Source organism: Heloderma suspectum, chromosome 3, assembly GCF_057233095.1.
Source record: "Heloderma suspectum isolate Gila_16-S chromosome 3, 16-S_ref, whole genome shotgun sequence".
In the NCBI taxonomy this organism is placed as follows: domain Eukaryota; kingdom Metazoa; phylum Chordata; class Lepidosauria; order Squamata; family Helodermatidae; genus Heloderma; species Heloderma suspectum.
The window spans coordinates 320,260,592-320,287,897 of NC_139460.1; the positions used below are offsets into that span (position 1 = coordinate 320,260,592).

The window sequence follows — 27,306 nt, forward strand, 5'->3', positions numbered from 1 at the left end:
GCATTGGACTCCTACTCCCTACAGCCCCTAGCTAGCTAACTTCCACCTGAGGGGGCAGCCTAATGGTAGGGCTGGTCCTGCAGACAGATAATCATCTTAGAGTTCTGGAACTTCCCTCCCTGGCCAGAGTTAGAGGAAAAGGGGAAATGGTGCCAGAACCTTACTGGTCAGAAGCAAACGTGCACAGCTGCCCTGCCTCACAAAACAGCAGGGCCGGCCAAGGACACATTGCTGCCTGAGGCAGACAACAAGAAGGTGCTTCCCTCCCACCTCTCATTTTATGTACAAACTTGCCAACTGGATGGGTAGTTGAATCTCTCTTCTGCTCTGGCAACAGCACAGCATTCTCCACCACACCTGAAGGCAACAGGATTGCTTGGGGTGAGACAGGAGACCCATTCCTGCTCCATCCAACTAGCTGTTGTTCTTCTCTGAACAGGTGTGTCTGTGACTCACCTGACCAAGAGAAAAAGCAGCGGCTGTATGGACAGACAGCACTCAGCAACAGATGTGTAAATCCTAGTGGAGTGTTCTGGGCTTCAAGAGGTAATTTATATGGGTTGGGGTCCCCCAAACACCCCTCAAGCTAAATAACACAATGTGGTACCACAAAAAAATATATTTCTTACTCAAACAGTATTAAAGAATAGCAAACCTTTGCAATGATAAAACGAGCAAAACACATTACTATATGCAAGGCAGTTAGGGTGATTAGAAGCACAAAAAAAATAGTGGCTTGCATATTTCTTAGTAAAATTAAAGTTCTATTCCTCTCAACTAACGAAGCAGTCATCATTAAGATTGTCTACCTCTTTGGCAGAAAAGTTACCAGAGCTTAGGTAATCATGTCTGGTAGGCTTCTCTGTCTCTCAGGATCTCTCTGCCAACCAGATCAAACTCTTTGTTTTTTAACTTCTGTGCTGATGACCTCAACCAAAGTTTCAGACCTAGTCATACTCTTGTACTTAGCTTTAGCTCCAGTTCATTTATGCACCTTGATCCAGTTCAAGGTGGATCCAGTCCACCTTGAACTGGATCAAGGTGCATAAATGCATCACATTTATGCACCTTGACTTTTTGGACTCAGCCATAGCCAAGGGCAGCCCTAGACTGGCTGCCAGCAACTGGGGCCCCAAGCGAGCCATGCAGTCGGTGCCCCCAAACCCCAAGGGCAGGTCTAGGCTGAGGTTTCCGGTAAAATGGGAAACATTTTGCCCCTATTTTCCATTTAATGAAGAGGCAACCCCTCCCCCTGCATCATTTATAATGAAATGCACCCCAAAATGGTTTTATTTTGTTTTGTTTACTAAGCACTGTATCTGCACAGTGCTTAGTAAAGACCTCAGAGGGTCTGATAAAAACAACAAAGGAGACAAGCACTGCCATCCATTCTGCGAAGGAACTGAAGTCATCCACAACGCCCAAGGGAGGTCCCTGGAAGAAGGGTCCCGGTGGCATCCTTGGGGTGACACGGCCAACACAGCACTGCCATCCCCTAGGCTCACCCTCCAAGGGGAAAGGGAGCAGCTGCTCTCTGGGCAGCCTCTCACTCCCTGCCTCCAAGAGGGAGCAGCAGCGGAGCAGGAGGATATCCCATGTCACCAGATGGAGGATCGGGTCCCAAAGGAGGGTGGGAGGCCTGACGTAGCCCCACCATCCCCAGCCGGTCCCTCACTCACCTCCACAGCCTCGGCCATAGTCCCTCTGTACATGCACCGGAATTCAAATAATGACATCTTTGTTATTTTATTTGGTTTTGGTTTTCAACTTGTATTTCCCCCCTTAAATATGGTGCCCCTCTCAACCTGGCATCCTAGGCAACCACCTAGTTTGCCTATGTGGACAGGCCACCCCTGGTGATAGCTCTTGCTTGTGACTTCAGAAAGGCGTCTCCTTGATGCAGCCAGGTTTACTGGTGACTGCAGAAGCACCATATTTAATGGTGCTCCTCATGAGGTAACGAGCTTTTAGCTTTCAAGAATTAACTAACCCACTTGCGGCCCTTCTTCAGCCCTTGGGCTAAATCCATAAATGGCTCATTAAACAGGAGTTCCCTGCCAGGGCTGGCCCTACCATTAGGAAGAATGAGGTGGTCAGCTTAGGCGGCAGATGCTGGGAGGTAGCAGCAAGGTGTTGGAGGGCAGAACTGCAGGCCAAGGCGCCTGCCCTGTGCCCTCTAAGTCCTTCAGGTGCAGTGGAGGGCACTGTCCCGTTGTCCTTGTTGAAGAAAGATTCAACGGCCTGTCCAGTTGCTTTTTGGACATGGTGTAGGAGAGGGCGCCATTTTTTCCTTTGCCTCAGGCAGCAAAGGGTCTTGGGCCAGCTCTGTTGCCCACCCAAGGGCCAAGCCAGCCTTCCTCAAACTGGCAATTCCAGGTGGATTGGACTACAACTCCCAGGTGCTGGGATTTGTAGTCCAGCCAGCTGGAGGCTGCCAGCTTGGCGAAGGCTGGGCTACACTCTTCCTAGAATGTGGCACCCTGAACCCAACAGAAAACTAGCCGTAACGGTGCTGCCCAGGGAAGTACTGTTTGTTCCCGAGCTGTGGGCACAAGCCTTCTGTTAATACAATCGAAAATAGCACTGGCCTTTCCCAATACGGCATCACTTTGTTGACTCACGTTCAGCTCGCTCACCAGTCTTAACCCCTGAATGTTTCTTCTCCGCAATGTAGCTGCCCCAATCCCACTTTGCTACATAGTGTGGAAAACCAAACCATAGGACCGGACAGAGGGCCAGTTCGAACATATACTGAATGGGAGGCCTATATATGGTCAGGAATGGGCTGCAGAGATGAAGGGCTCCGAGGTGCCCAGACTTTGCGGGGAGCAATGTAGCTAATGTGTTGCTGGAGCCAATAAAACTTCTGAAAAGATTGAAAAGCCTGGCAACATCTTAAGAAAAAGCAGAGAAACAGAGTTCCAGCTCGTTAATTATCCATCTGGGGAGACAGTTAGTAGAAGAGGTATACCTTTCCTTGCAGTCTGCACAGCAGTGGTCATTTTAGAGCAGCTAGGTAATTTTAGAGCCTGCATCTAATGGGCACAACTTTAGACAGCCACCTGTATTACTTCAGTTGTGACTCACACAAGTAATATTTTCTCCCCCTACCCCTGGTCCACACCACTGCCAAGTGCTTCTTCATTCCTGGTAAGTTGTAGGGGGAACCCTGGTTTGCCAACCCGGAATGAAAGAAAGAAAGAAAGAAAGAAAGAAAGAAAGAAAGAAAGAAAGAAAGAAAGAGCCTCTGAGTACTCTGTGCAGTTTTGCATTTTAAACTCACTGAAATCATAGCACTATTGTGACTACTGGAATAAAGCAGGGTTTGCTTCTGCTGCCCTGATGCTAAACATATTTACGTGGGAATAAGCATCATTTGGTTGTTGCAAAGGCTAATATATTTTTAAAGTGCAAATAATAAAACAAGCATCTGTTCATGTTATGTATGTACATGCCCAGTTGGCCACCCCCAACTATAACATGTTTCCCAAAGGAAGAAGGAAGGGTCCTGTGGCAAGTAGTGTCAGCTGAGCTGGCATCCAGAGTAGGCATGTTTGGGCAGCTGCTGAGGACCCATGCCCAGCAGGGCCCACTGCCAAGAGCCCCCAGAACTTGCCCCTCCTCTGCACCATCACACCTGCTCGTTCACCTGCTTCTTGCTCTGGCCCAGACAATCGTGGTGGCAAGAAGGAGGAGCGGCAGATGTCCCGGCTGACTTGGGCTCTGCCCGTCAAGCAAGCAAAGGGCAGCAACAATGGGAAGAGGTTGAGGAGCAACAGCAGCTGGTGACAGTGGTGGTGAGAAGGACACTCACCGAGGGAGGGGTCCCATGGAGGGCATCTGGCCCTAGGGCCCTCCAAACCTGGAGCCTTAGGTGTGCCACTGCTGCAAAGCTAAGGTGCCATGTGTGGGAGCCAACAGGGCTCTTGAGGAATGGGAAACAGAGAGAGACTACAAAGTTCCCCTTGCAGCGTGCAATAAGCTTTATTTCTGGAGTACAAGACTTCCAACACTTTGTGCTTTTGACGCCACATTTTATCCCTGGTGCTGAGCTTAATGGATTACAACCGGGCTGGGGAATGTGGCAGCCTCCAGTTGTTGCTAGAATCCCAGTTCCCATAGGCCCCAGCCAGCCTGACCAATGGGGAGAGATAATGGGAGTTGTAATTCAATTGCATCTGGATTTGCAATTCCCCACAGCCCTGAAGTTAATAGGCAATGAAGATGCCAGAGCTGGGCGAAGTCATTTTGCTGCTTGAAGCGAAGGACCAGACAGTACCCCCTCCCCTAAATTCCACATACAACAGCCAACTGGACTCGGAGTTGAATCTTACTTCAACACTGGTGATAGGTGCCCCTCCTCCACTATAGCTGATGGCAGGAGGATAGCTTAGGGGGCGCAGGGCAGTCCATGCAGCACACATAGCTCGAACTTGCAACATTTCACCACTTCTACCTGCCCCTGAGCATCTGTTGCCTGAGGCAGCTGCTTCACTCTGCTTCCTGATAGGGGTGGCCCTGGAAGATGCCACCTCTCCGGGTGTCCCATGATTAAAATGCGCTTGTCAGGGATAACACTGACTGTGACTTATGACAATTACATTTTCAGTGAGAGGGGCAAAAGAGGGGTCCTGCTTACAGCTGAATGTATCTCCAGTCAAACATATCCATGGCAAGAGCCTCGGGCATATTACAATTTTTTAACAGGCGATGCAGAAGAAGACTAAGGGTGGATGGAACGGACTAATCCAGTTTGTGTCAATTTTGTACGCATTCAGCACTCAGTGTATTCTGTTCTGTTACTGTGGAGATTTTTTTAAGGAAAAAATACTTTAGAATCTGCACCGTTTGATCATATTTTAACCCTTTCAAGCACCTATGAGGTTGTCCAAAGGTGGTGCTTTCTTTTTCTTTCTTTCACCATTTCTAGCTGCTCCAAGCAGCTAGAAAGTGATACACCTTCCAGGTGAGTTGAAAATGCTTCTGAGGAAGTCCTGGAAGCAGGCGGCCCGTCTCTGGGGGTAAGAGTACAGCAGGGAAATATGACATATCCCAGAATTTATCTGGGGTAGATTGGGATGGCTTCATGTTCTAATAATCAGTGATGTCTAGCCTATAAATATAGACCAGAGCAATGACTACTCGGTTGCTCTTAACCCTGGACAAGAATAACTATTCTAGGAGAAAGAGAAAACAGCTATTTTGGTAATGCTGGATAATTTCAGCCAGATGAATAAAAACCTTCTCTATTCTCTTCATTCAGTTAGAAACCTCATTTGATGCAACCGTTTTATCTGAATTGCTGTTTTGCCGATCGCTAGTTTAACATTGATAGAAATATTTCACCCAGAGAATATTTAATGTAGACTATTAATCATTTAAGTGTTAAGTTCATTTCCTCACATAATCTCATTTTGATCTCCTTTCTTATTGCATGTTAGGTTAATAGTGACACATCGGGATGCTTATTTTGTCATAACAATTGATTTCTTATACCTGGACCTGCTGCTGTTATAACCAATTACGTTCCTTTGGATGTAATTTCACCTTTATTTCTAGCTCGTATGCTTGGAAACCCCCAGGAAATTGTTAGAATTCTAGATTAGCCTGATTTATGACTCAGAACATGTCAGTGGTGCTGGTGTGCAGACAGCTAACCTAGAGCAGAAGACCGTAAGTGGCCTGTTGTGCCCACCCAGCACTAGATGAGCCACAGGCAGTGGTCAGCCTTTGGCAGGATTTGGCCCACGGGCTGCTGAACTAGAAACTAAAGTATCTCTTTTAAGAGGAAATGGCACTGTTTGGGTCACCTCAACAAAATACAAACTTGAAAGTCCCCAATATTAAAAGGATAAGGGAGGAATTGCTGGATAAGGCTTCAAAGTGGGAAGAAAGTACATGGGCGCTAAGGGTGGCCGTCGGAACATCAATGGAAGAGAACTGGCAGGCTTCCATTCCAGTTGCCCCATACCCCAAAGAGAACCGGCTGACCTGAAACAGAACTTCTAGGTACGCGGATGGAGTCCGTTGTGTTAGCCAGTCCTTCGCTGCCCTCTGGCGACACTGGATGCCAGCTGCACCCTTGCACAGAATAATACACCATCTAGGCTCGCGATCATCAGTCATCCCAACGTCCTCACACTGCCTTGACCATTTTTTGCTGCACTCGCCTGCAGCAGCCATAAAAACATACACAGAGGGAGGCAGGAACTGGAAAGACTCTTCTGAGAGAATTCAAGTATCTGTATGTTATAATATTTAAGACAGGAATGCGCGCGCGCGCACGCTCTCTCCTGGGCAGGGTTTTGTACACAAATGTAGCTATGTGGGGCTGTGCAGACATCACAGTTCCAAAGGACTGCAGGAAAGGGGGGAGAGATAGATGCCGGCTTTCGCGTACAGTGAAAACAAGTTACTAGTCATTACTAGGGCTGTGAAGATATGCTTGAAAGTATCTGTACCTAGCAAATTCAGAGAGGTGTCAGGATAAGATTCTTGATGGATGGCTCCTCCCTCCAAGGCAAACAAGTCAGAATTATGCAAACTTGCCTAATCTGTGTTGTGTAGACATGTCAAGGATCTAGCCTGTCTTCGTATACAATTTTCAGTGTTTTGACACGAAGTACATGCATTTTATTATTTATTACATTTATATCCTGCCTTTCTTCCATCATGGAACTCAAAGTGGCTCTATGTGGTTCCCAGGTAGCCCCCCTTCCAACCACTGACCAGACCCAAACCTGCTTAGCTTCAGCAAGGTGGCTAACTCATATGCCTTCAGACTATGCCCCAGGACCACTTTAATATTTTTGTGTTTTATTATCTTAATCCCTGCAGTGTTGTTTATTATCCCACTCCCTGCAATGTGATATTGTACTTTCTGCTGTTTCGGCAAGTTTATTAGTTTTATATTGTTTATCTGCATTTTTTCATTATTGTAAAATGCAATAAAATGCAGAAATTTATTTCCTGAGGTGTTTAATAACTTTAATTAATAAACAGTTCCATCCCAAGGCCTGACAGAAGAAAGGATCTTGTTCCAGGGTGGGCTGTCAATCCCGGATTACGGGCTTGAGAGGTTTGGCTGAGTGATGTCAGTGACAAGGGACTTCCTGTGACATTCTTGGCTGGAACAAGATGAGATCTTGCACAAAAAAACCACCCATCTTTGGCCTCTTTGGGGAGACCTAGTTCTGCTTTAAGGCCAGGTTATAAACCCACAGATACAAGCCTGAGGGGAAAGTAAATCAATAAGAGACCCTCCTCAAGACTACAGGTGAAGCCCCAAACCCCTTCCTGAGCACAGCTTCTATACAGGAAGATGACCACTGCCCAACTGGATGTCAGATGTGGAACTGAGGACCACCAGTGGCGAGCGAGTCATCCAGCATCATCATTTGAGCTTCTCCAGGGCTGTAGGTGGTAGTAAGCTATATAAAACTCTGAAGCCAGGGTGGATGTCAGGATGCAGCATGCATGGAAAGATGTTGCCCATGTCGCTTTTACAACCTTATGAAAGAATTTGGAGAATGGGGGTATAAAAGCAGTTTGTTTAGCAACGCCTTAAAACAAGCAGCCTTCCTCAACCTGGTGCCCTCCAGGTGGGTTGCACTGCAACTCCAGCACAGAATGGGAATGATGGGAGTTGCAGTCCAGCCCATCTGGAGGGCATGTTGAGGAAGGTTGCCATATCAGAAGGCAGACTTGAAGCCTGGTGTCAGCTACGAGCGCTCCTGCGACTGGACCTGGCTTTGGAATTAGTGGGGGTTCAGAAGCCCCTCCCCCTTTTTTGCAAGAGCAGGCTTGCTTGCAGCGCTGTTTGGGTCATGCAGGTCTCCCTTGCTCCCTTCTTCAGCCGCTTAACAGTCTGGCATTAAATGGGTCATGGATCCTTTCCGGGGCTTTGTGAAGATCAGAGCCACTGGCATAGAGGTGGCCAGATGGGAAGAGACACTGTCTCCCACACCCGACTGTGCTTTGAGACACCACTCCTTGCAGACTCAGCAAGCCCAGACTGATTGGCACACCTGCCCAGCCACCAACACCATAGGGAAGGAGGAGGTATGAATGGGCCTGAAGTGCTCGGATGTGGATATTGGAAGGCCTCCTGGTTTAGGCACAAGAGCTGTACAGCGCAGATTGTGGCCAAACTGGTTTCCTGCCACAGTGAGGGGAGCAGCTTGACCTGCAGGATAAAGCCCTAGAATCCTTCACCAAACCTGCCCAGATGGGATGGAGAAACCCTACAGCATAATGGTGCAAAGCTTCGCTTCCTCGTTCAGATGGAGCCAATGCTCCACAGACCCATCATCCGGGATGTTGACCTTCCCCAGAAGCCTCCCAGGCAACTCAGTTCTGACATCACATAGCCTGTAGCTGCCAGGGCTGGTCTGCATTCTTGTGGAGGCATGGGAGGACTTCAGTGGAGGGCCATGACTGCAGGCAGCGGGACGACACCGGTGAACAGGCTCCAGTGTGGCCACCAAATCTGGCAGTGGAAGGTGGTGTTCTTGGGGATCCGAGAACCTCCCTTATACCAGGTCAGACTCCTTGTTCCTCTAAGCCAGGCACATCTCCAAGGGCAGAGATATAAAATGGATTTGGCAAGGAAAATGAGGTGGGGTGACGAATCATTCTTGCTGCTCCCCCAAGAACATAAGGCAAGCTCTGCCAGATCACAGCAAAGCTCTATCTAGTCTAGCAGTTTCTTTCTCAGTGGCCAACCAGATGTCCCAGATGTCTCTGGGAAGACCCAAGTAGGGAAGGAGGGAAATAGCCCTGCTGTAGTTCCTCGGCTACTGGTATTCAAAGGCACGCTGGTTCCAATAGCGTATGGCCATTGTGACTAGTGGGGCCACGGTGGCTTAGTGGTTAAGACGCTGAACTGCTGACTGGAAGGTCGGCAGGACAGCAGTTCGAGACCCGAGTGCTGTGTGACGGAGTGAGCTCCCGTCTTCAGTCCCAGCTTCTGCCAACCTAGCAGTTCGAAAGCAAGAAATTGCAAGTAGAGAAATAGATACCGCCTCGGCAGGAAAGGTAACAGCGTTCCGTGCACCTTGGTGTTCAGTCATGCCGGCCACATGACCACGGAAGTGTCTTCAGACAGCGCTGGCTCTTCGGCTTAGAAACGGGGATGAGCACCACACCCTAGAGTTGGACACGACTGGTTGGGGACACCTTTACCTTTTACCTTTATTGTGACTAGTAGCCACCAAGAGCCTTATTCTTCATGAATCCCCTTTTAAGGACTTCTAAGTTGGTGCCCATCACTACATCTCCTGGTAGTGGACTCCAATTCAACTATGTGCTGCGCACAGGCGCTACCTTTTATTTGTCCTGAATCTCACACCATCCAGCTTCATGGGATGATCCTGGTTCTAGTGTTATGAGAGAGGAAGATCTCTCTCCACTTTCTCCGCCTTAAGCAGTGTTTTATAAATCTCTATCAAATCCTTCTCACTTGCCTTCTAAACTAAAAAGCCCCAAATGTTGTCACCTTTCCGCATAGCAAAGATGCACTTTCTGCACCTTTCCCAGCTCTACAATATCCTTTTTCTGACAGAGCAACAAGCATACAGCATTCCAAGTGTGGTTGCACCATAGATTTATATGGATATTGCAGGTTTATTTCCAATTCCTTTCCTAATGATCTCCAGCGTAGAATTCACTTTTTAGAACTTTTCACAATCATTTTATTTTCACCCACCCAGAGGCACCTGGTGGATCAGGCCTCTTCTGTTTCTTGTTTTGCCTCCTGGATTTCTAGTCACAAAGAAACTTCCTTCAGACAGTTCAAAGAGCTGTTGAAGAGACATAGCCTTACAGCCCTTAAGCCAGGGGTGGGCAACCTTTGGCCCTCCAGATGTTGGGATTGCAACTCCCATCATCTTACCACTGGCTACGCTGGCCCGGGCTGATGGGAGCTGCAGTCACACGTTGCCCACCCCTGCCTTAAGCAAGTGAATTCTGGGCTCTGCCAGGGGGACTCAGAATACTCGCTGTACATGTCCCGGTTCTCTCCACTCCCCCACTGAAATGGCACAATCCAGAATTCCAGCCCATCTGTCATCGCCTACTGCAGGGATAGGAAACTTGGTCCCCTCCAGATGTTCTGGACTACAGCTCCCATAATCCCTGACCATTGGCCACACTGGCTGTGGCTTATGAGAATTGTAGTCCAAAATGTCTGGAGGACACCCAGTTGCCAGCCTCATCCTGTTGTCATGTGTAGTTCAGTTCAAAGGTTTGACAGTATAAGGAGTGCCAGGTATTTAATTCTACATTTAAGACAGCAATCCCACCAGGTGCAAACTTTGTACCAAGGTAGCAAAAGCCATGTGGTTGGACAAAACTTAAGTCCCTGCCAAGGGAGGCACTTACTAAAGCCTCTGATTTTGGCAGACATACTACTATGCATGTTAACATTTGATCTACCAGCAGCAAGACTAGAAATTTGCCTTTTAATGCGAAATCAAGAACTGAAGCCGGAACAAGGTGCTGAAACCTCTGGAGCAACCCACTCTGGATTCACCCTCCTCCACTGATCGCAAAAGGCAAACAGCCTCGTCTTGGATACCCGGAGACTATACATTTGCAAAACAAGCAAAGGACCTTAACCCCGCTCCCGATCAGGCAGTGCCAACAGAGGAGATGGGCGCTGATCCCCGAGGCCTCCATTTGCCTCATTCCGGCACCACAGCAGAGGGAGCCCAGGAAGACAATGCAGCGTAGAATTCCACTGAGTTTAATGTGGCAGCGTTTGGCTTCTTGGAAGTCTGAGTGTAAATATAAAGTCCCTAGACATCAGTGTTGAAACTGAAGGCTCAGTTCGGAGGGCACCATGGGGAAGACCACCCCTTGGTGCTCTGCGCCCCCCTAATTCATTTCCTCCACATCTCAAGGATTCCATACATTCTACTTACTTCTCACCTTTCATTCCATCCGCCTCAGCCCCAACATGCTCCTTTGCCTGCTAACAGTCCTCCTTAAAAAAGTACCTTGCAAAATGCCAAACACTGTGATTCGAAGTTATCAGACCGTCGTCTGCCAGCGTACAAACATAGGACAACTCTCCCTTTTATGGGAAGGCCACAGTGGTTGGGGAGGAAAGCCAGCTCAACCCCACATTCCATTACTAGGATCAAACCAGCTGCTGCACTGCTTGTCCATCGAGCCCAGCACAGTCACATCTGAGCAGTGGCTCTCCAGGGCGTCAGGCTAAGGCCTTGCAGTGAACCTGGGCCCTCCACGTGCAAAGCACGGGCCCTACCACTGAGCTAGGGGCCCTCCCGGAGGGTCACATTTCCTGCATTTTTTAAAAGTTTGCAAGGAACTTCTCAGAAGCCTTGGTTTTCACGCCTCACGCAAGTCAGACACACCTGTGGAATTCATCCCACAGTACCGGCCCATTTGCAACACCCTCTCTCTCTCCCAGCAGAACTTCATCTGTCCCCCCATGATTTCTTCAGACTTGCTCAAAGACCCCGAGTTTTGACAAAAAAAAGCATTCCGCCTTTTTTAAAAAGGTCTGGCAGGGCATCCCCAGTGGCACTGAATGAGTAAGCTCATGGAAACCTCCTTGTCCACAGTTTAGGTAGTAGAAGCCGGGCATAGAACCCTATTCTCTCCTGCCAGGCCTGCCACCATGAGGCGGGGATGCAACAGTAGCAACACATCACCTTTATTTAGCAATGTTCTCTTTTTTATTTCCAGTTTACGGTGAAAAGATGCTTTTGAATCTTCAATTAAATACTCCATAAAGAAAAAAAATATTTACAAATTCATGTGACCGGTAATTGAATTCTTGTTTCATTTTTGTTTGTGTTTCCCCCTCCTCTTTTTAACTACAAGCGCAGCTCCTTGAACCATCCAGCACAGACGAAGCAGATCACACAACCGTGGCCTCAGTGTGGGCATGGAGGGAAGGGAGTGTGTGGCAAGGTTAAGCCAGGAAGCTCAAGGAGCCAACACAGCACTGGCTGGAGGGGCTGGAGGGGACCCCAGAACTGCACGCACCCCCCCACCCATCCCTCCACCAGCACCACTCCAGCAGCTCCCAGCAAGGTGGATGTTTGAAGTGATTTTCTCTCTCTCTCTTTCTCTCTTGAAAAATAAAAAAACATCCATCAAGAGGTTTTGCGTAATTCCAGGCGGTGATCCAAGGGGTATGGGGTGGAGGTGTGGGGAACAGGGGGGCAAGTTTGTGGACAGCAAAGTCCTATCCTCTCAAAAGATTTAATAAGTCTATATTTATATTTTATATATATATTTATATAATCTCTCTATATTTCAGCAATAACTGGGAGGGGGAGATGGGGGGAGCAGAGGCATCAGGCTCCCCACCCCCCTTCCACAGACATGTGTTTCGGGTGCTTTGCACCTGCCAGAGTTGGGCCCCCGCTCATTAAAATCATCCAGGTGCCCGGGGCATTGGCCTGGGGGCTGAGCGGAGTGCCCACAGCAACACCTACCTCCTTCAGCATCAATTTATTATCGTCAGACACAAACCAATACAGGCTGTTAAAACAAAAAACAAAAAATCCCAACCAAAAAAAAAGGAAAAAGAAAAGAAAGGAAAAAGAAGTCCTGGGGGGGAGGTGTGGATGGCGGTACTCAAAGTCCTGCATATCCTTCCCCACACACCGCCCCCCAAAGGAGTCCAAGGCTCCGGAGAGGGGGCAGAGCGGCCAGGCAGGCTCAGCCCGCCCCCTCCCCACGCGGGCGCTCAGTTGTTGTCCGATTCGTCCTCAGCTTCGCGCAACCAAGTGTAAAAGGCTGTGACCGACTTGAGGGCAACGCCCTTGCCTTGCTGCTCAGCTGTGTCTTTGCTCGACTCCCACTTGTAGAAGGCCTCCTCCTTGACCACGTCCTCATCGTACAAGGCATCGAAGAACATCCGGAGAAGATCTGGAAGTGGGGAAAGGGTGTCATGCGGCAGGAAAACACACCCCTCCGTCTTCAGCATCAGCCTCCATCTGGTGCTCTCCATACCTGTGGGACTACAACTCCCAGCATGCCTGGCTGGGGGATGCTGGGAGTTGTCGTCCAACACATATGGAGGCCGTGCTGGCTTCCAGGTTTCTGAGGGCCCTTGGGCAAGACACCCTCCATGGGCCCCCTCCCTCGGGAAGTCCGCCTTCTCGCCACCATCATCACCAGCCGCTCTCGCTCCTCCTCCTCTTTCTCATCCTTGCCGCCACTTGCTTGCCCGACAGGCAGAGAGCCAGCGCGCAGGAAGGCAGTGGCATCTCCTGCTCCTCCTTCTCACCACCGTTGTTTGGGACAGAGTTAAGAGGATGGTGAACAAGCAGGTTTCTGTGGCGAAGAGGAGGCGCAGCTCCAGGGGAACATGGGCCCCTACTAGAGTGTGGGCCCTTGGTGGGTGCCCAACCATACCTACCCTTGACGCCAGCCATGTCTGGAGGCCACCAGGTTGGGAAAGGCTGCTCTATACTCTTGCCTTTCTCATCATTCTTGCCCTTCGACATCTAAAGGTCTCATTATACCCACTGAAATTATACCCATTGTTCTCCCTACCCCAAAGCTACTTACTCCTATCCAGAGCAGCTTTCTGAGGCACGAGGAAAGAAGCAAGTCTCTCTGAGACTTCCGAGAATCCATAGTGTGAAACTGATGCTCCATGCATCATTTCCTTTTCCCCAGTGGAAATGACATGTGGACCGATTTCCCACTGGGGATTCTGACATTTGTAATCCCAGCCCCTGGCGGGAACACATGCTCCACCAGGGACTGGGGGTACCTGTCGGCAAGATAAGGTTTGGGGCCTTCGGGGCAGGGGGAGATAATGGGGCAGGAGCTACAGGGGCTTTTTTGAGTGTTTGTTCAGAACATCTGAAACACCCTCACAAGGGAGTTCTTTAATGTCTTTAGAGGAAAAATCTATTACTATAACCATATCAAATGTGTCCATCGAATTAAATTATCTAGATTAATTAGAATTACCTAATTAAATTACCTAGATTATTCAGTATCAGATACTGAATAATCAGTTGACAAAGTTTTTAGAAGTCCATTCTTGTGGGAAACCAGTCTCTGAAATATAGGTTTTAAGCCTTGATCATTTCAGGCAGATTCCAGGCACATGGAACCAGCAGGTATGGGAATGATGGGAGTTGTAGTCCAACACATCTGGAGAGCACCAGGCTGGGGAAGACTGCTGTAGTTTACCAATGCGGCCACACACCATAAAGGCATTACAATACTGGCAGCTTCATTTTCTCAGGGGAAAATCTTCTATGATTCAGAGTGTGGTATGCACAAGAGCGGAGGCAAGTATCCTGACCACAGCCCAGTATGCACGAGCTCTCACAGACTCTTGCAGACACTCTCTGGACTGCTATTCACGACTGGCTCACCTCCTCTGCCCTCAACATCTCTGGGATTACAGGCAGCCCAACCACACCCATCTGTGTGTAGGAATCGAACTCAGACTTGCTCAACTGGGCTTCCCCAGCACAACCCCCTGACACTCGCCCTTCATCAAAACTCTGCAATGCACAAGACGGTAACAAGGCTCCTCCACCTGGTAGGGCTGTGGGTCACTTTCTTGGACCAAGCACTTACTTGCCGGCTGGTCTAGCTTCACCACGAGGGCCTGTAAAGCGTAGAGCGCCTGCAGCTCCTTGTCTTCATCGCTCAGGTATTTCTGCAGCAGCTTGGCTCGGCTCTTTATCACGAAGCTGTCCATCCGGTATGGATTCTCAACTGCAGCGGCGGGGGAAAGGCGGAGGCAGAATGCTGCTCAACAGACTGCACGCATCACGGCTCCAGAGAGCCTGTAAGCAACCTGCGGGTCCCCTCCCTGTCTGTTGCCTTGCCCAAATCCGGGAGAAGAGAAGGCTCCAAGGGGATCCTGCTACTGCCGCTGGTCCCATCCCTCAACTGCTGGCCCAAAGCTTCCCCAGATGCCCCACTGAGCCGCCACTGCTGTCACCAGTAGCTGACAGCACCCTGCCTCATGTGGTCTCCACTGGCGCGTGACGGCCATTTCCTTTGCATAGGGACAGGGAACGTGCAGCCCTCCAGACCCTGTTCGACTGCAACTGCCATCCGCCCTCACCACTGGCTATGCTGGCTAGGGCTGATGGGAGTTGCAGTCCAACACCACTGAGGGCCACATGCTCCTCACTCCTGCATGCATGGAGAGCCAATATGGTATAATGGACAGAAAGATGGTCTTCAACAGTGAAGCCCTGGGTTCAAATGCCTATTCTACCTTGAGACACACTGGGCTTCAAGGTAGAACAGGGAGTTGGACACGGTGGTCTTGTAAGCCCCTTCCAACCCTACTATTCTATGATTCTACGGATGACCCTGGGCCAGTTCGGTCAATATAGAATAGTTTCTCTAAGCCTAACCTACTTTACAAGGTTGTTGAGAGGATAAATTGGGGGCCAGAGAAAAACAGTATGCCACACTGAGCTCCTTTGAGGAAGGGTGGTATTCCAAATAAAAACAAAGCAACCTGGCAGCTAGATTTGGAGTGCCAGCATGGGAAAGATGACAGGAGGCCGGGATGGCTTGGGCCCATCCAACCCTCTGGCAAGCTTGTTTGTAACTCTTGTGAGCATCTGGAGGGAACTGAGATTCCCAGCACTGCTGGCATTTACGTTTCCAGTAGATATGACTGTAGTGGGCTGGAATAGCAGTATATACCACACACATTAAGTCCAGACAGATATTTGATTAGGCATTCAGACTCAGCTCTCAGCAGACAAACCAGTAACCCAACCCAGCTCAGTGGCACAAGACACCCCCCCTCAGACCCACACCCACAAACACACGTGCATATATACCCCCAGCATGTGCAAATGAAACTTACAGACAACAGCTGAATGGCACACCGATGTCATCAGGGCCCTGACAAACATATTGGATGAGATCTGCTGATCACTCAGGTTGGCCTAGTGGAAGAGAAGATGCTAAGAACCAGAAATGCTCCCCTTCCTGGCCTAAGTAAGAGTTTGGGAATCTATTCAAAAAAACAGCCAGGACTCCACCTTCACAGGAAATTGCTACACCACCACCACCTTCACCTGATGCCCTGTGTTGGGGTGCTGTCTCTTTGTCCTGAAGGCCTTCAGGATGGGAGATGTACCTGGATTTTTGCCAGCTGTGCCTCACCCTTCATCTAAGCAGCAGAGGGAGATGGGGAGGCAATGACTCCTTTCCCTGAGCAAAATGCTAGAGGTGTAGGGCAGAGCTTCCTCAGAATATTACAGGATGGGGCAGGCCATTCAGCATCAGGCCAGCAGTGAAGCGTCACATCCAGGGAGTGTGTTGCCAAGTTGGACTGGAACTCTTCCCCACCAGCCTACCATGGCTGATGGAAGCATCTCTCCACTCAGTTTCAGGAAGCTACAGTGTCTAGCTAACCCTCCCTGGAGCTCCTGGTACCACCTACTCCCACACCCCCAGGAAACAGCAACCCTGTCCAGCTACCCCCGAGCTGACACTGGGACCAGTACTTGGAGCTAGAGAACATACCCCTCAGCTCCAGGGATCCTTCAACAAGGGGTCTTAGCGTGGCTAGTAAATTGCACATTAATCTGAAAGGCTGATTACACTGTGCAGAAGGTCAGATTCCAGCCATTTCCCCATGACGACCAGCTCTCCTGCTTGGCTCTGAGGTGGAGGAGAGGGAGACAGGCTGAAGCCGCAAGAACTTGCCCTTCCAACTGATGTCTTCAGCACCTCTTGGTGCTTTCTGCACTATCTCACACAGCCTGATCTGCCTAATTTGCCTGGGCGAAAAAAAACCCCTCACCTCGATCCAGTCGTATATTCTTTGGTTATCTGCATTCTCTTTCAATAGCTTGTCTAGCTGCTTGCACAGCTCTTCGGAGGTGAGCTCCTTGCGGCTGGGTGCATCTGAACTGTCACCCATTGTGTACTCCACTTTCTGAAAAGGGGGATGGAAGGGGAAAGAGAGCTCATCAGGGCAAAAGGCAATGACAGGACCTAGCCCCGCTTAAACAGGCACCACAGGGTCAGTCAAGGATGCACTGGGGCCAAACTGCAAGCCTTTGAGACACTGCCCCCAACCGCCCCGTTGTGCTCATCCAGCTTACCTGCTCTGTGATGAACTTGTTGATGTCTTGGTCCTCAGGCAGGAACTCCTTCCAGCTCAGGCCCCCTTCTCTCCACAGTGTCCCTGCCTTCTTGTGGCTCTACAGAGAACAGGGACCAGCTTAGGGCCATTTCACAAAAGACAACTGCAAACTGGTTTCACCACCAAGCTTACACTCAAGGAACTGCAGCCCCTCTGGCACAGACATGGCAAACTCGTGCTTGCCATGTTCATACCTTGCATTTTTTAGGCATACATTTCAAACACAGCAAGTATACACCCCCCAAAATGTGGTGTAGATTCACTTGCCGCCGCCTACAGAACTAGGGGATCGTCACCCACTAAAAGCACAAGTTTCTTCATTCCTGGAGACCAAGACTACTTTCTGCCTAGCTACAAGGCAGAATGCCTCCATCACCCCATCTAGGGAAGAGTCCCCACCAAGAACAGACCACCACCGCATCTTCCCCCTTTGAGACAGACAATCAGAGCCAACTGCTCCAAGCCCCCTTTCTCTAATGGGGGTAGGTGGGATGGAGGGTGGCATGAGCTCATATTTTTTGAGAAAGTGCCAAACATGGTAAGGCCAACCTCAACATGCCTCCCCTAGAACCAAGAGATGAGGTGAGCCAGAATAGGAAACACTGCAGAGTCAACGTGCGACTGTATGGTCACCCCCTGCCCCCAACACTTCAGGGCTGCCCACTTAGACCGATCCCCAGAGGACAGCGACTTACCATCCCTTTGCAAAGCAGGCCCAGGATCTCCAGCAGCAGAGTCGTGGCCTTGCCAATCGGCACCAAGGGCTTGGCAATCTCCCTGAAAAAAGTACAGGGGGAAGGTCACGCACTGGAATAGAGGCACACAAACGGAAAGGGGATGGGATGCCGTCTCACCTGAACAGCTCCTCCATGAGGATACCGTCTTCTTTCAGAATGGGAGTTATGATCTCTGCCAGGTACAGCCATATGTGTGGAATATCAATCTCCATATCCTCACCAATCTCCAGGATCTCATGCAGCCTGTGGGTGAAAGGCAGGGCACTTTAGGATCTCCCAAGCAGTTAGCTCAGGGGGTCCTGGGCATCCCAGGGCAGGACAGTGCCACCAAGGCTGCCCTTCCCAAGCCCTCCTGGTGTCACCCGGCAAGGCTCTGTTACCCTTTGTAGTACTGCTCCCTGGAAAGGTTGCCTCCCTTGACCAGCTGGTAGAGCAGCAGCCCCATGTGCTCGCGGGCAATGGTGCTCCGCTCCAGCGTGGACTCAATGCCGTTCCGTACGAAGATGTAGAGCTGAGAGGGGCAGTCCAGCTCCTGCACGCACTGCAGAGCTTCCTGTGAAAAGCGGGCAGAAGGGGAGAGCGCTCAGCACAAAAAGGACGCCCCTCGGCCTGTCCCATGACTTTAGGAAACAAGCTGACCAAAAGCTGCAAGTCCAGAGGACCCCAAAACGGAGGCTGTCCTCCTTAAAGCAGGGGTGGGAAACCCTTTTCAGCCCAAGGGCCGGGTTCAGTTTCAAAGAAGCTCTTAAGGGCCACATTCCATTGAGGGGCGGGGCTGAAGTCAGAGGGGGCAGGACCAAAGACATAAGGGGTGGACCCAGAAATAACAGCACGTTGAAGCTTGAGCTCCTACTACCGGTAGCTAAGGCATTTCAGAATGGGGGAAAAACTGCATAAAAGCAGTTGGGGAACCACCAATCGGTGGCTGAAGGAAATCGGAACTCCAGAGGGCAGGACTGCAACCCCAGGAGGGCTGAACTGGCCCCAGGGCCTGAGGCTCTCCGCCCCTGCCTTAAAGGCTGCCATACAGAATGCAACACCTTTAGCGGAAGTATTTATTTATTATTGCAATGGCACTCCCAAATTACTGAAACCATCTTATAAAGGGGCAACCCATTTTACATATGGGCATACCACAACAGTTCTCCAATTAACAGTCAATAGCCTTCATCCATCTAGCTGGCAAATCCATCAACTAACACACTGGCCCAGTTTCCATGATCACAGAGTGGTTAATAAGCCACAATGGCTTGTTAGCCACCCTGCACGTGCCAGCTGATTTGCATGATTACCCTCACCAGGCACAGCTTCTTATGTCATCCGAACGCAGCGAGGGTGGCTTGTTGGGGTGGTCAACAAACCACCCAGAACCCATGGCCTGTTGTAGGGTGGTTTGTCAGCCACCCCAACAAACCACCCTTGCCGGGTTTGGACAACACGAGTAGCCGCAGTGGTGGGGGCTTGAATTGGGAACTCGGCGCCACAGCCCACTGCAGCTAATAAGCCACAGTGGGCTGTGGTGATTGTATGAACCAGGTCACTCATTAAATCAATTGAAGGGGTGAGGGCAAGTTTTAAACCTGTGGGGTTGAGTCATGGGCAGCTCATGCCCACCTCCAGCCCCAGTTCTATTATTGTAATCTCATGTAAGAATATGGTAGTGTGAGGCTTATTACTCGAGATCTACCAAACCGATAAACCGAAGCTTGTGCAGTGCAGATGTGCAGAAAATTTCGAATGCTCGAATAAGTTCAAAGCTCAACAGCCCTGCTCAGCCAGTCTGTGTGGCCATGGCTGCTAGCAGGGAGGGATTAGGGGACAGAGGCGGCCAGTCAGGGTACGCGAGGGAAGGCCTGGGGCCATGCCACATGCAAATTTTGGAGGAGGGAATCATTATGCATGAGCCACATTTCCATTATTCATTAGCCCTTCTGTGGTGAGGGGACTGAGTAGCAAAAAAGCAGGAAAGGAGCAGGACTACTAGTGCCCATGGTGACATGGGCTTTACACTAGTAGGGAATGAAGAGAGAACATACAAAAGGTATCAAGAACTTGGTAATTTGCACCACGGTGTTGGCTGAAGATCTTTTAAATGTCTGGCTGTAGAATCACTGCCCATTGCAGATGGTTCTGGGGCATGCTCAAGGGCATACTCTCCGTTCACAGGGTACCAGTGGACCCTGTTATGCTGGGCAGCGAGTCTTATATGCCCAGCAACCCCCTCTCCCAGCCCCAAAGGCAGGGCATCACAGGAGATGAACAGTAACAAGCGACATGGCAGCGTCTTGAAGACAGTTTGTCCACCCCGAGCTACTTTCTCATCAAGGAGCCATTGCTAAGCTTCCAGGAATCCTATGTTTTTCCTAGGAACACTGTTTGAAAACTATTGAGCTAAACCGATTCAAAAGGCAAATGATGTGTCAACTACGGCTCTTTAATCTGCTGACAGCCTTACCATGTTTCCATATAAGAAGGTCCGTCAGTATCCATGGTCTCCCAGTGAGCTGGGCAGGAATTCTAACCTGCTCTTCTGTACCCCCACAAACTGAACAAGATCCCAGTGTGCCATACAGATCCTGTTCAGCTGACACCAACCCTGTGGTCTCTGCAGCAGCAGCAAATGAATAATCCTGAACACAATGAAAAGCCTTTCCATCCCCACATGGTCTGCTCAGCTTCTGCCACTTCTCCCTGGCACAAACCTTCATGTCGTTGATGTGCAGGTACTCCTCAATGATAGCCTTGGCTTTCTTCTCCAGCTCTTCCTCAGACAAGGCAGGTTTGGCAGGAGCCTCAGGGGCCACTGGCTCACGCTTTGCTGCAGAGAGGGAGAGGGGGAGAAGGGGAGGGGGAGGGGGAGAGAGAGAGAGAGAGATCAGTGCTGCTCCTGGCCCAGTATGGGAGGGGGTCAATCGCATGCTATCTGTCCCACAACTCACCAGGCTCCCTGCTTCGGTCCCGCTCCTCTGTCATGCTGGCCACTTTGCGCACAGTTTCCAGAACTTCTTGCCTTTCCCGCTCCCGACTCCTGTCATCCATCTCTTTGCTGAAGCTGCGCTTGGTGATGGGGGTCCTGTTTCGGTCAGACCGCTCTGGCCTCTCCAGGCGCTCCCCTCTCTCTGGCCGCTCACGCTCCAAGCGGTCTCCTCGCTCGTTGCCCTTCTCAGAGCGGTCGCGGCTGCTGCTGTTTCTGTTAGGGAGATCACGCAAGCCAGCACCCAACCATAAGCCAGACTCTGGAGAAGTGACACATCACCACCAGGGCTCCCAACAGGCAAGGGTGTGAGTCCTCACAAGAAAAGCCCGAAGGGCACATTTGCTACCAGCTTGCTACGATCTTACTCAAAACTAACACAGAGGAAAAGCAGAAACACAGAGGAAGACCCTCTCTGCGGGAACCAAGTGGTAGCCTCATACTGAGCACTGGTATAGTATACTAGCTTAGTATACTAGGTCTTTTTTCAGAGCAGGAGTGGTGACATCAACTGCCCGAGTGCCTGGGTAACTGATGGACCCTCTTCTGGTATCCCTGCCCAACACCTGCATCCCTTCCAATTGAGGCAGCCACACACGGCAAAAAGCCCCCCTCAAGCCCACCAGCTCCCGTTTGCTCCAGAGGAGTGAGGGCAATGCCAGAGCATGCTTGGAACAGCAGGAGGGGCCTAGCAGCACTTCTCCCAACAGGTCTGAGAAGCAAGAGTATCTTTTTGTTCCCCGCAGGCTGGGAAGGAGGACTGACCTTTGCACCACCCGCCGAGCATCCTGGCTGTCTGCAGGCTGTTGTAAGGCTGAGAAGCGATTCAAGGTACTCGTGGCCGGTCGGCTGGACTCAGACGCTGGGCAAAGGAAGGAGAGCAGGTTAGAGGACCAGGCGATCTGCAGAAAGACCACCACCCGCTTCCCAAACCCTGTATTACACCGGCCGCCTTACCTGGTTCAGCAGGCTTGGCGCCTGAACCACCGCTGCTGCCCTTCCCCCAGCTCAGCCGCCCACCAGGCGCAAAGAGCTGGTTGTTGGTGTCGATTGAACCAGGCTTGGGGGGGCAGAGAGAGGACAGAAAGGGAGACTCAGGTCATTTGCTAGTTAGAAGAAACATGCTGTGAAAGAAGCACTCCATTCTTCTACTTAACCATCGCAGAATGTCATATTGAGAATGTGAACAATGATCACCATGTTTCTAGTCCTCACAATACAGATAACAGCCTTGAAGTATGGTGACAAGGTGTTATGATGCACATAGGTCTGTAGAAAAGCAGAGGGCTCCCAACCATCAGGATGTGGGGATTAATGCTCTACATATCTGCACCTCCTCCTCTCAAAGTTCCCCACCCTACCTTCTCTCTCAGCTCCAGCCCCTGCTTTATCTCCAGTGTATTCCTCCCTCATCCCTTCCCTTCCCTGTTTATGTTAAAAACTACTCAAACTTTCTTTTAAAAACTGGATTTTGGAAGCAGAATTATGCCAAGTCGATTCCTGTCCCCAGCATAGAAATGAGCTTCCTTGGCACAGTATTAGTTAACATCCAACAGCATTCAAGGACACAGAGATAAATGTGTGTGAATCCAGCTTTCTGCTGACTCAGGCAACCTTATGCCAAGCTGACAGTCTATCCTCCACTGCAACTGAAGAGGGGGGGGGGGGTCACCAAAAGCAGAGACTACGAAACCCCTAATCTCCCCCCACCTCCAGTAGCTCACCTTGGTGATCTTGGTGATCCTGCTGGTGTCAATTGGTCTGTTGCCCTTGCTGATGGGAACGGTGTTCCAGCCGTCATCTGAAACGAGGCTCCCTCGCCCACCTGTGGAGGCAGCCAGGTCAAGGCCTCTCCTTTGGAACAACCCAAGAGTACAAGCCACCCATGTGCATAGCTAGGCAAATGTGCTGCTGCCACTCCAGCTGGAGCCAGCCAGCCTGCAGTGACCATCTCACTGCTTGGTGCTTCCTCCAGAACAGAAGAGATCACTCCCATGGTCTATCTCAGCCAATGGCCCCGCAAGTTGCAATCCAACACATCTGGAGGGCACCAGGTTGCGGACAGTTGGTCTACCTAGTCCAGCACCCTGTTTCCCCAAGTGGCCAACCAGATGCCTCTGGGAAGCCCCCAAGGCAACAACCTTCCCCGCCCACAACTGGTATTCTGTAGTATTCGGCCTCTGAAGATGGGAGGTCCCACTGAGTCATCAAGGCTAATGGCCATTTATAGACCCATCCTTTGTGAATTTGTCTAATCCCCTTTGAAAGGCAGCTAGGACAGTGGTCACCACCACATCCTGTGGAATAGAGTTCCATAGGTTAATGGTGCATTGTAGCTTCTCGCTCTCACACAACCAGCCACAACTCAAGAACTTCACAAGCGGCCCTCCCTCTAGCAGGTGTGTGATGCAGGTATTTATTGGTGTTGTTTTTTAAAATAGTGTAATTTTAATCTGGTATTTTACTCTTTTTATCCTGCTACTGTTTTATCTCTTGCATTCACCACTCCAAAATCCGTTCTAGATATGGAGAAGTATATAAATATCATAAATAAATAAAAATAAATAAACACAAGGCGACGGCGGGTCTGGAAACGGGGATGGCGACCGGTTCCTCTGACCTCCCGCTCACCTGCGGATGACGGGCCCGGAGGCCCTCTCCTCTTATCCTGCTTGGACATCAGCTGCTGCACTTTAATGTGCTCGCGGTGCTCCTCCATCTCCGCTTCCTTGTGGATCTGGTCAATGGTCTTGGGGCCCTGGTCCCCTCTCCTTGGCACCCAGGTGTTCTGTGGAAGGCACAGGGGAAGGCGGGCAGAGAGGTTACAGCACCCAGAGCGCTCAGCCGCATGACGGCGAAAGGGGAAGAGAGACAGACAGACTCTTCGCTGGCCGGGCTGCAAGCAGCTCCCTCTGGGCTCCTCCCTTCCCAAACCGACCTCCGCAGTGGCTGTTTGGCCTGGCCTCGGAACACACCTTCCCCCCACATCCGTCTGCTATCCCTTATTCCTGGTGTGCTGTGGCTATTAGACAACAGGCTGTTCTGACAGTGACACTATTTTTAATCCCTGAACATGGCCTAGTAAAAATGGTTGAGTGGAGAAATAGCAAAAAGTCACAGCAGAGAGTGGGATAGAAGCGGGTCCCGAGTTATCCAGGCACCACAGCACTGCTTGGTAAGAGCCTATGCCAGCTGTCTGCCCCACAACCTAGCGCTTTTCAGATGTCCAACGGCCTGGCTCTCTGCATTTTGCCATTCACATGCCATCTCCAAAGCAGCCGGGTCCTCCAAAGGCCACGACATTTCTAGGGCGCTGCCCTTGGGCACAATCATGAGCAGGGAAAGGTTGCGCATGCTCCTGGCCAGCACCATCTCCCAGGTTGTGACCAAGCTTGTAGCAGCTTGGCACAGAAAGGGTCAGCACTGGGAACCTTCCTGCATTAAATCTAGCTGCACGTGGTGCTATCAGCCCACTGCCGAAGCTGCACAAGCCAAGGGCTACAGGCTAGCACAGTGCCTAAGGGGCTAACAGGATGGGAAAGGAATCGTTGGCTTGCGCTGCCATCGGTCCCACTCAGCTAGCCCTGGGAGGGAAAGGCAGGTCTTGCACCTTACCCGGAGTCAGGCTGGCCTATCCCAGGATGGGGGCGGGGCTCTCATCTAGCCCAGGGGCCAATAGGAGGCTACAGTCTGCACCTTACCCGTCTGAGGTCAATCACATCCTGCAGCATGAAGCGGATACGTGAGGATGTTTTCTTCTCCTTAATTATCTTCTCCATCTGGTTGAAGTACTGGTCCATTCGAGGCTGGGTGGGGGAAGAAAAGGAAAATAAGTGAGAATGGCCAGAGGCAGCACTGCAGTCCCAAGCAGAGCAGCTGCCATGTGCAGTGGGTGTGAGGAGGGCTGGGAACAACCAAGGCAAGTTCCTTAAGGACTTCCATGAGGACTAAGCTCATGGGAAAGAAGGTGGGATTCAAGGGGATAAGCAGGCACTGCGCATCTTCCCTGTAGCAGCTTTCTTTTTATTATAATTGTTTGTTTTTTAAAAAAAGAAAGAAAAACAAAACACAACAACAGAAACACACAACTAAAATATCTCTTAAGATTGTAAGACATCTACCTTTGGCTCCCCTTACACAACAAATGCTTATTATTATTCTCTAGTTCTCCTGTAGCAGCTTTCTCTAGAGCAGGGATGGTCCATTTCATTCTCTCTCTCTCTCTCTCACACACACACACACGTGTGTGAGCAAGTGTGTGTGTGTGTGTGTGTGTGTGAGTGAGAGAGAGAGAGAGAGAGAGAGAGAGAGATTGATTTTCCTTGGCCCAGCTGTTCAAGGAGTGGCAGGATCTAGCCCAGTGCCCAATTCTCCTCCTTCCCACTGAAGCTCAGCTGGGGAGCAGAGTAAAAGCAGGAATAGCTGGACAATGTTTCTTGCCTTGCAGACACCCCTCCTGATCAGGAAGCGAGAGGCAATCTGATCTCAGGAGGAGCACCCAACAGGAAGAAGCGGCATGCAGCTATTGCCCAGCTCTGTTCCTCTGATTACCGAAGCCTCTCTGCCAGCTCCTGCCACCCTGGGCAGAAGGCACAGCACCACAACTTACCTTGCAGGTGCCTCTTCTGTGAAATGGAAGGGAATCCAGCAAGTTATGAAGTGGTGCAATAGATACGTTTGCATTCCCAATCTAACATGGGGTGGGCTAGATGGGAGAAAGCTGAGAAAACTGACGCAGCTCAGGGGCCACCAACTCTACTCTAAAGAAGCTACAGGGGACAGGCCCTGATGCAAGGGCCCCAAGGACAGTATCTTGGCAGATATGGGGGCGGGAAGACCGAACCCAGCTCCATTATTTCTGTAGGCTGCGTTCCAAGCTAAACACCAAGCTACAAAAGCTGCACTTCCACATGCAGTCTTTTCTACAAGGACATCTGATGCCTCTCAACCTCAGGGGTGGTTTCTCCTTTAAGAATACCTTGGCTTTTTCAAAGTCCAGGTCTTTGCCGATGGTGGTGAGAAGCCGGCATAAGCACTCGAGCGATTCCTCATCGTGGTTCTTGAGCAGCTTCACCACACAGTCGTGCATGATGGCTTCTGTCAACATCTTCAGCTTAAAGAGCTCCCCAATGAACTTGATGTTGCCCAGGGAGCGCCGCCGGGCCTTGTCCCGGGCCTCATCCAACTCTTCTTTCAGACGAGCTCTCTCCTCAGGCTGCAGAGAGAAGAGGGGTAGAAGGGAACAGGTATCTGAGCTGGAATCACTTTTTTAAAAAAAATCTTGCTTCAAGTTCACCATTGTTAATTCCAGAATTTTTTTTTTTATGATGATGATGATTAACAACAACCAATCATATCCCAGCTTTCATATAATGTTCTCTCCCTCCCCTATTGTTTAGCTTCACAACGACCCTGTGGGGTTGGTTAGGATGAGAGCTGGTGACTGGTTCAGGGTCACCTAATGAACTTTGTGGCTGACTGGGGTTTTTGAACCTGCATTCCAGTTCATGTGTAGGTTCAGGAAGTGCAGATTTCGGAAGTTTGCATTAAAATGTAAATCCAATCCATTTCTCACTAATCCCTAGTCATTCACGTGTATGAAAAGCAACTTTCGGCTGAGGTAAACATAAGGACCCACAACAGTCTCCGCTGTTTCCAAGAACAGGGGCCAAGGCCACGATTTATCTACTGGGCATCCACACTTAAAAGGTTCCCAACAATGAAGACACCTCCATAAGAACATAAGAAGAGCCATGCTGGATCAGACCAAGGGCCCATCCAGTCCAGCATTCTGTTCACACAGTGGCCAGCCAGCTGTTGACCAGGAACCCACAAGCAGGACATAAGTGCAAGAGCACCCTCCTGCCCATGTTCCCCAGTAACTAGTGCACATAAGCTTACTGCCCCTGATACTGGAGGTAGCACATAGCCATCAGGATTAGTAGCCATTGATAGTCTTTTCCTCCAGGAATTTGTCTAACTCTCTTTTAAAGCCATCCAAATTGGTGGCCATCACTACATCCATGTCTACCCACATCCCATTCCTCCTCCAATGGGACAAGGGCTTTGAAGTAGGACAGGCTTTTACCCTACAGCCAGCCCCAAAGCCACTTATTTCTCTCACAAAGGCTAGAACAGTCTTAACTTTCCCTCCCACCCAGTAGTGGGAGAATTATAAAATACTTGGATCCTTCCAGAATACTGAGCTCAAGCTCCAAAGCCCCCTGGGGGGTTCAAACACAACTCACACCAGCTGTGTCATCCATCTCCTTCTGCTTCTTCTCAAAAATCTCATCATCATCCTTGTCTTTCTCAAACTCTTTCTGGCACCGGTTCAGGAGTACCTTGCGAAAGTTGACCATCACAGTTGGTTTGTCAGTAGTGGGGACTTTCAGCTAGAGAAGGAACAGACATAAATCACAGTGAGAAGAGGCTTCAGATTACTTCACCTTTACCCCCTGCCC

At 50.2% G+C, this 27,306-nt stretch overlaps 1 protein-coding gene across 6 annotated transcripts in view; it reads right to left on the bottom strand.

The window, feature by feature from the left end:
* Positions 1–11,671: 11,671 nt before the first annotated feature.
* EIF4G1 (eukaryotic translation initiation factor 4 gamma 1) overlaps positions 11,672–27,306 on the bottom strand; it is an 84,165-nt gene continuing 68,530 nt past the window's right edge. For all 6 annotated transcript variants that reach the window (XM_084847645.1, XM_084847642.1, XM_084847643.1 and 3 more), the window contains 17 exons: positions 27,091–27,237; positions 25,821–26,057; positions 24,544–24,648; positions 23,474–23,630; positions 22,567–22,667; positions 21,800–21,902; positions 21,608–21,704; positions 20,808–21,058; positions 20,571–20,686; positions 18,249–18,421; positions 17,986–18,111; positions 17,827–17,908; positions 17,091–17,189; positions 16,787–16,921; positions 15,842–15,923; positions 14,584–14,724; positions 11,672–12,906 (listed from right to left, as the gene is read on the bottom strand). In XM_084847645.1, the coding sequence (XP_084703771.1) occupies positions 12,725–12,906; positions 14,584–14,724; positions 15,842–15,923; positions 16,787–16,921; positions 17,091–17,189; positions 17,827–17,908; positions 17,986–18,111; positions 18,249–18,421; positions 20,571–20,686; positions 20,808–21,058; positions 21,608–21,704; positions 21,800–21,902; positions 22,567–22,667; positions 23,474–23,630; positions 24,544–24,648; positions 25,821–26,057; positions 27,091–27,237 (2,334 nt within the window). In that variant the 3' untranslated portion in view covers positions 11,672–12,724. The remainder of the gene's footprint in view (positions 12,907–14,583; positions 14,725–15,841; positions 15,924–16,786; positions 16,922–17,090; positions 17,190–17,826; positions 17,909–17,985; positions 18,112–18,248; positions 18,422–20,570; positions 20,687–20,807; positions 21,059–21,607; positions 21,705–21,799; positions 21,903–22,566; positions 22,668–23,473; positions 23,631–24,543; positions 24,649–25,820; positions 26,058–27,090; positions 27,238–27,306) is intronic.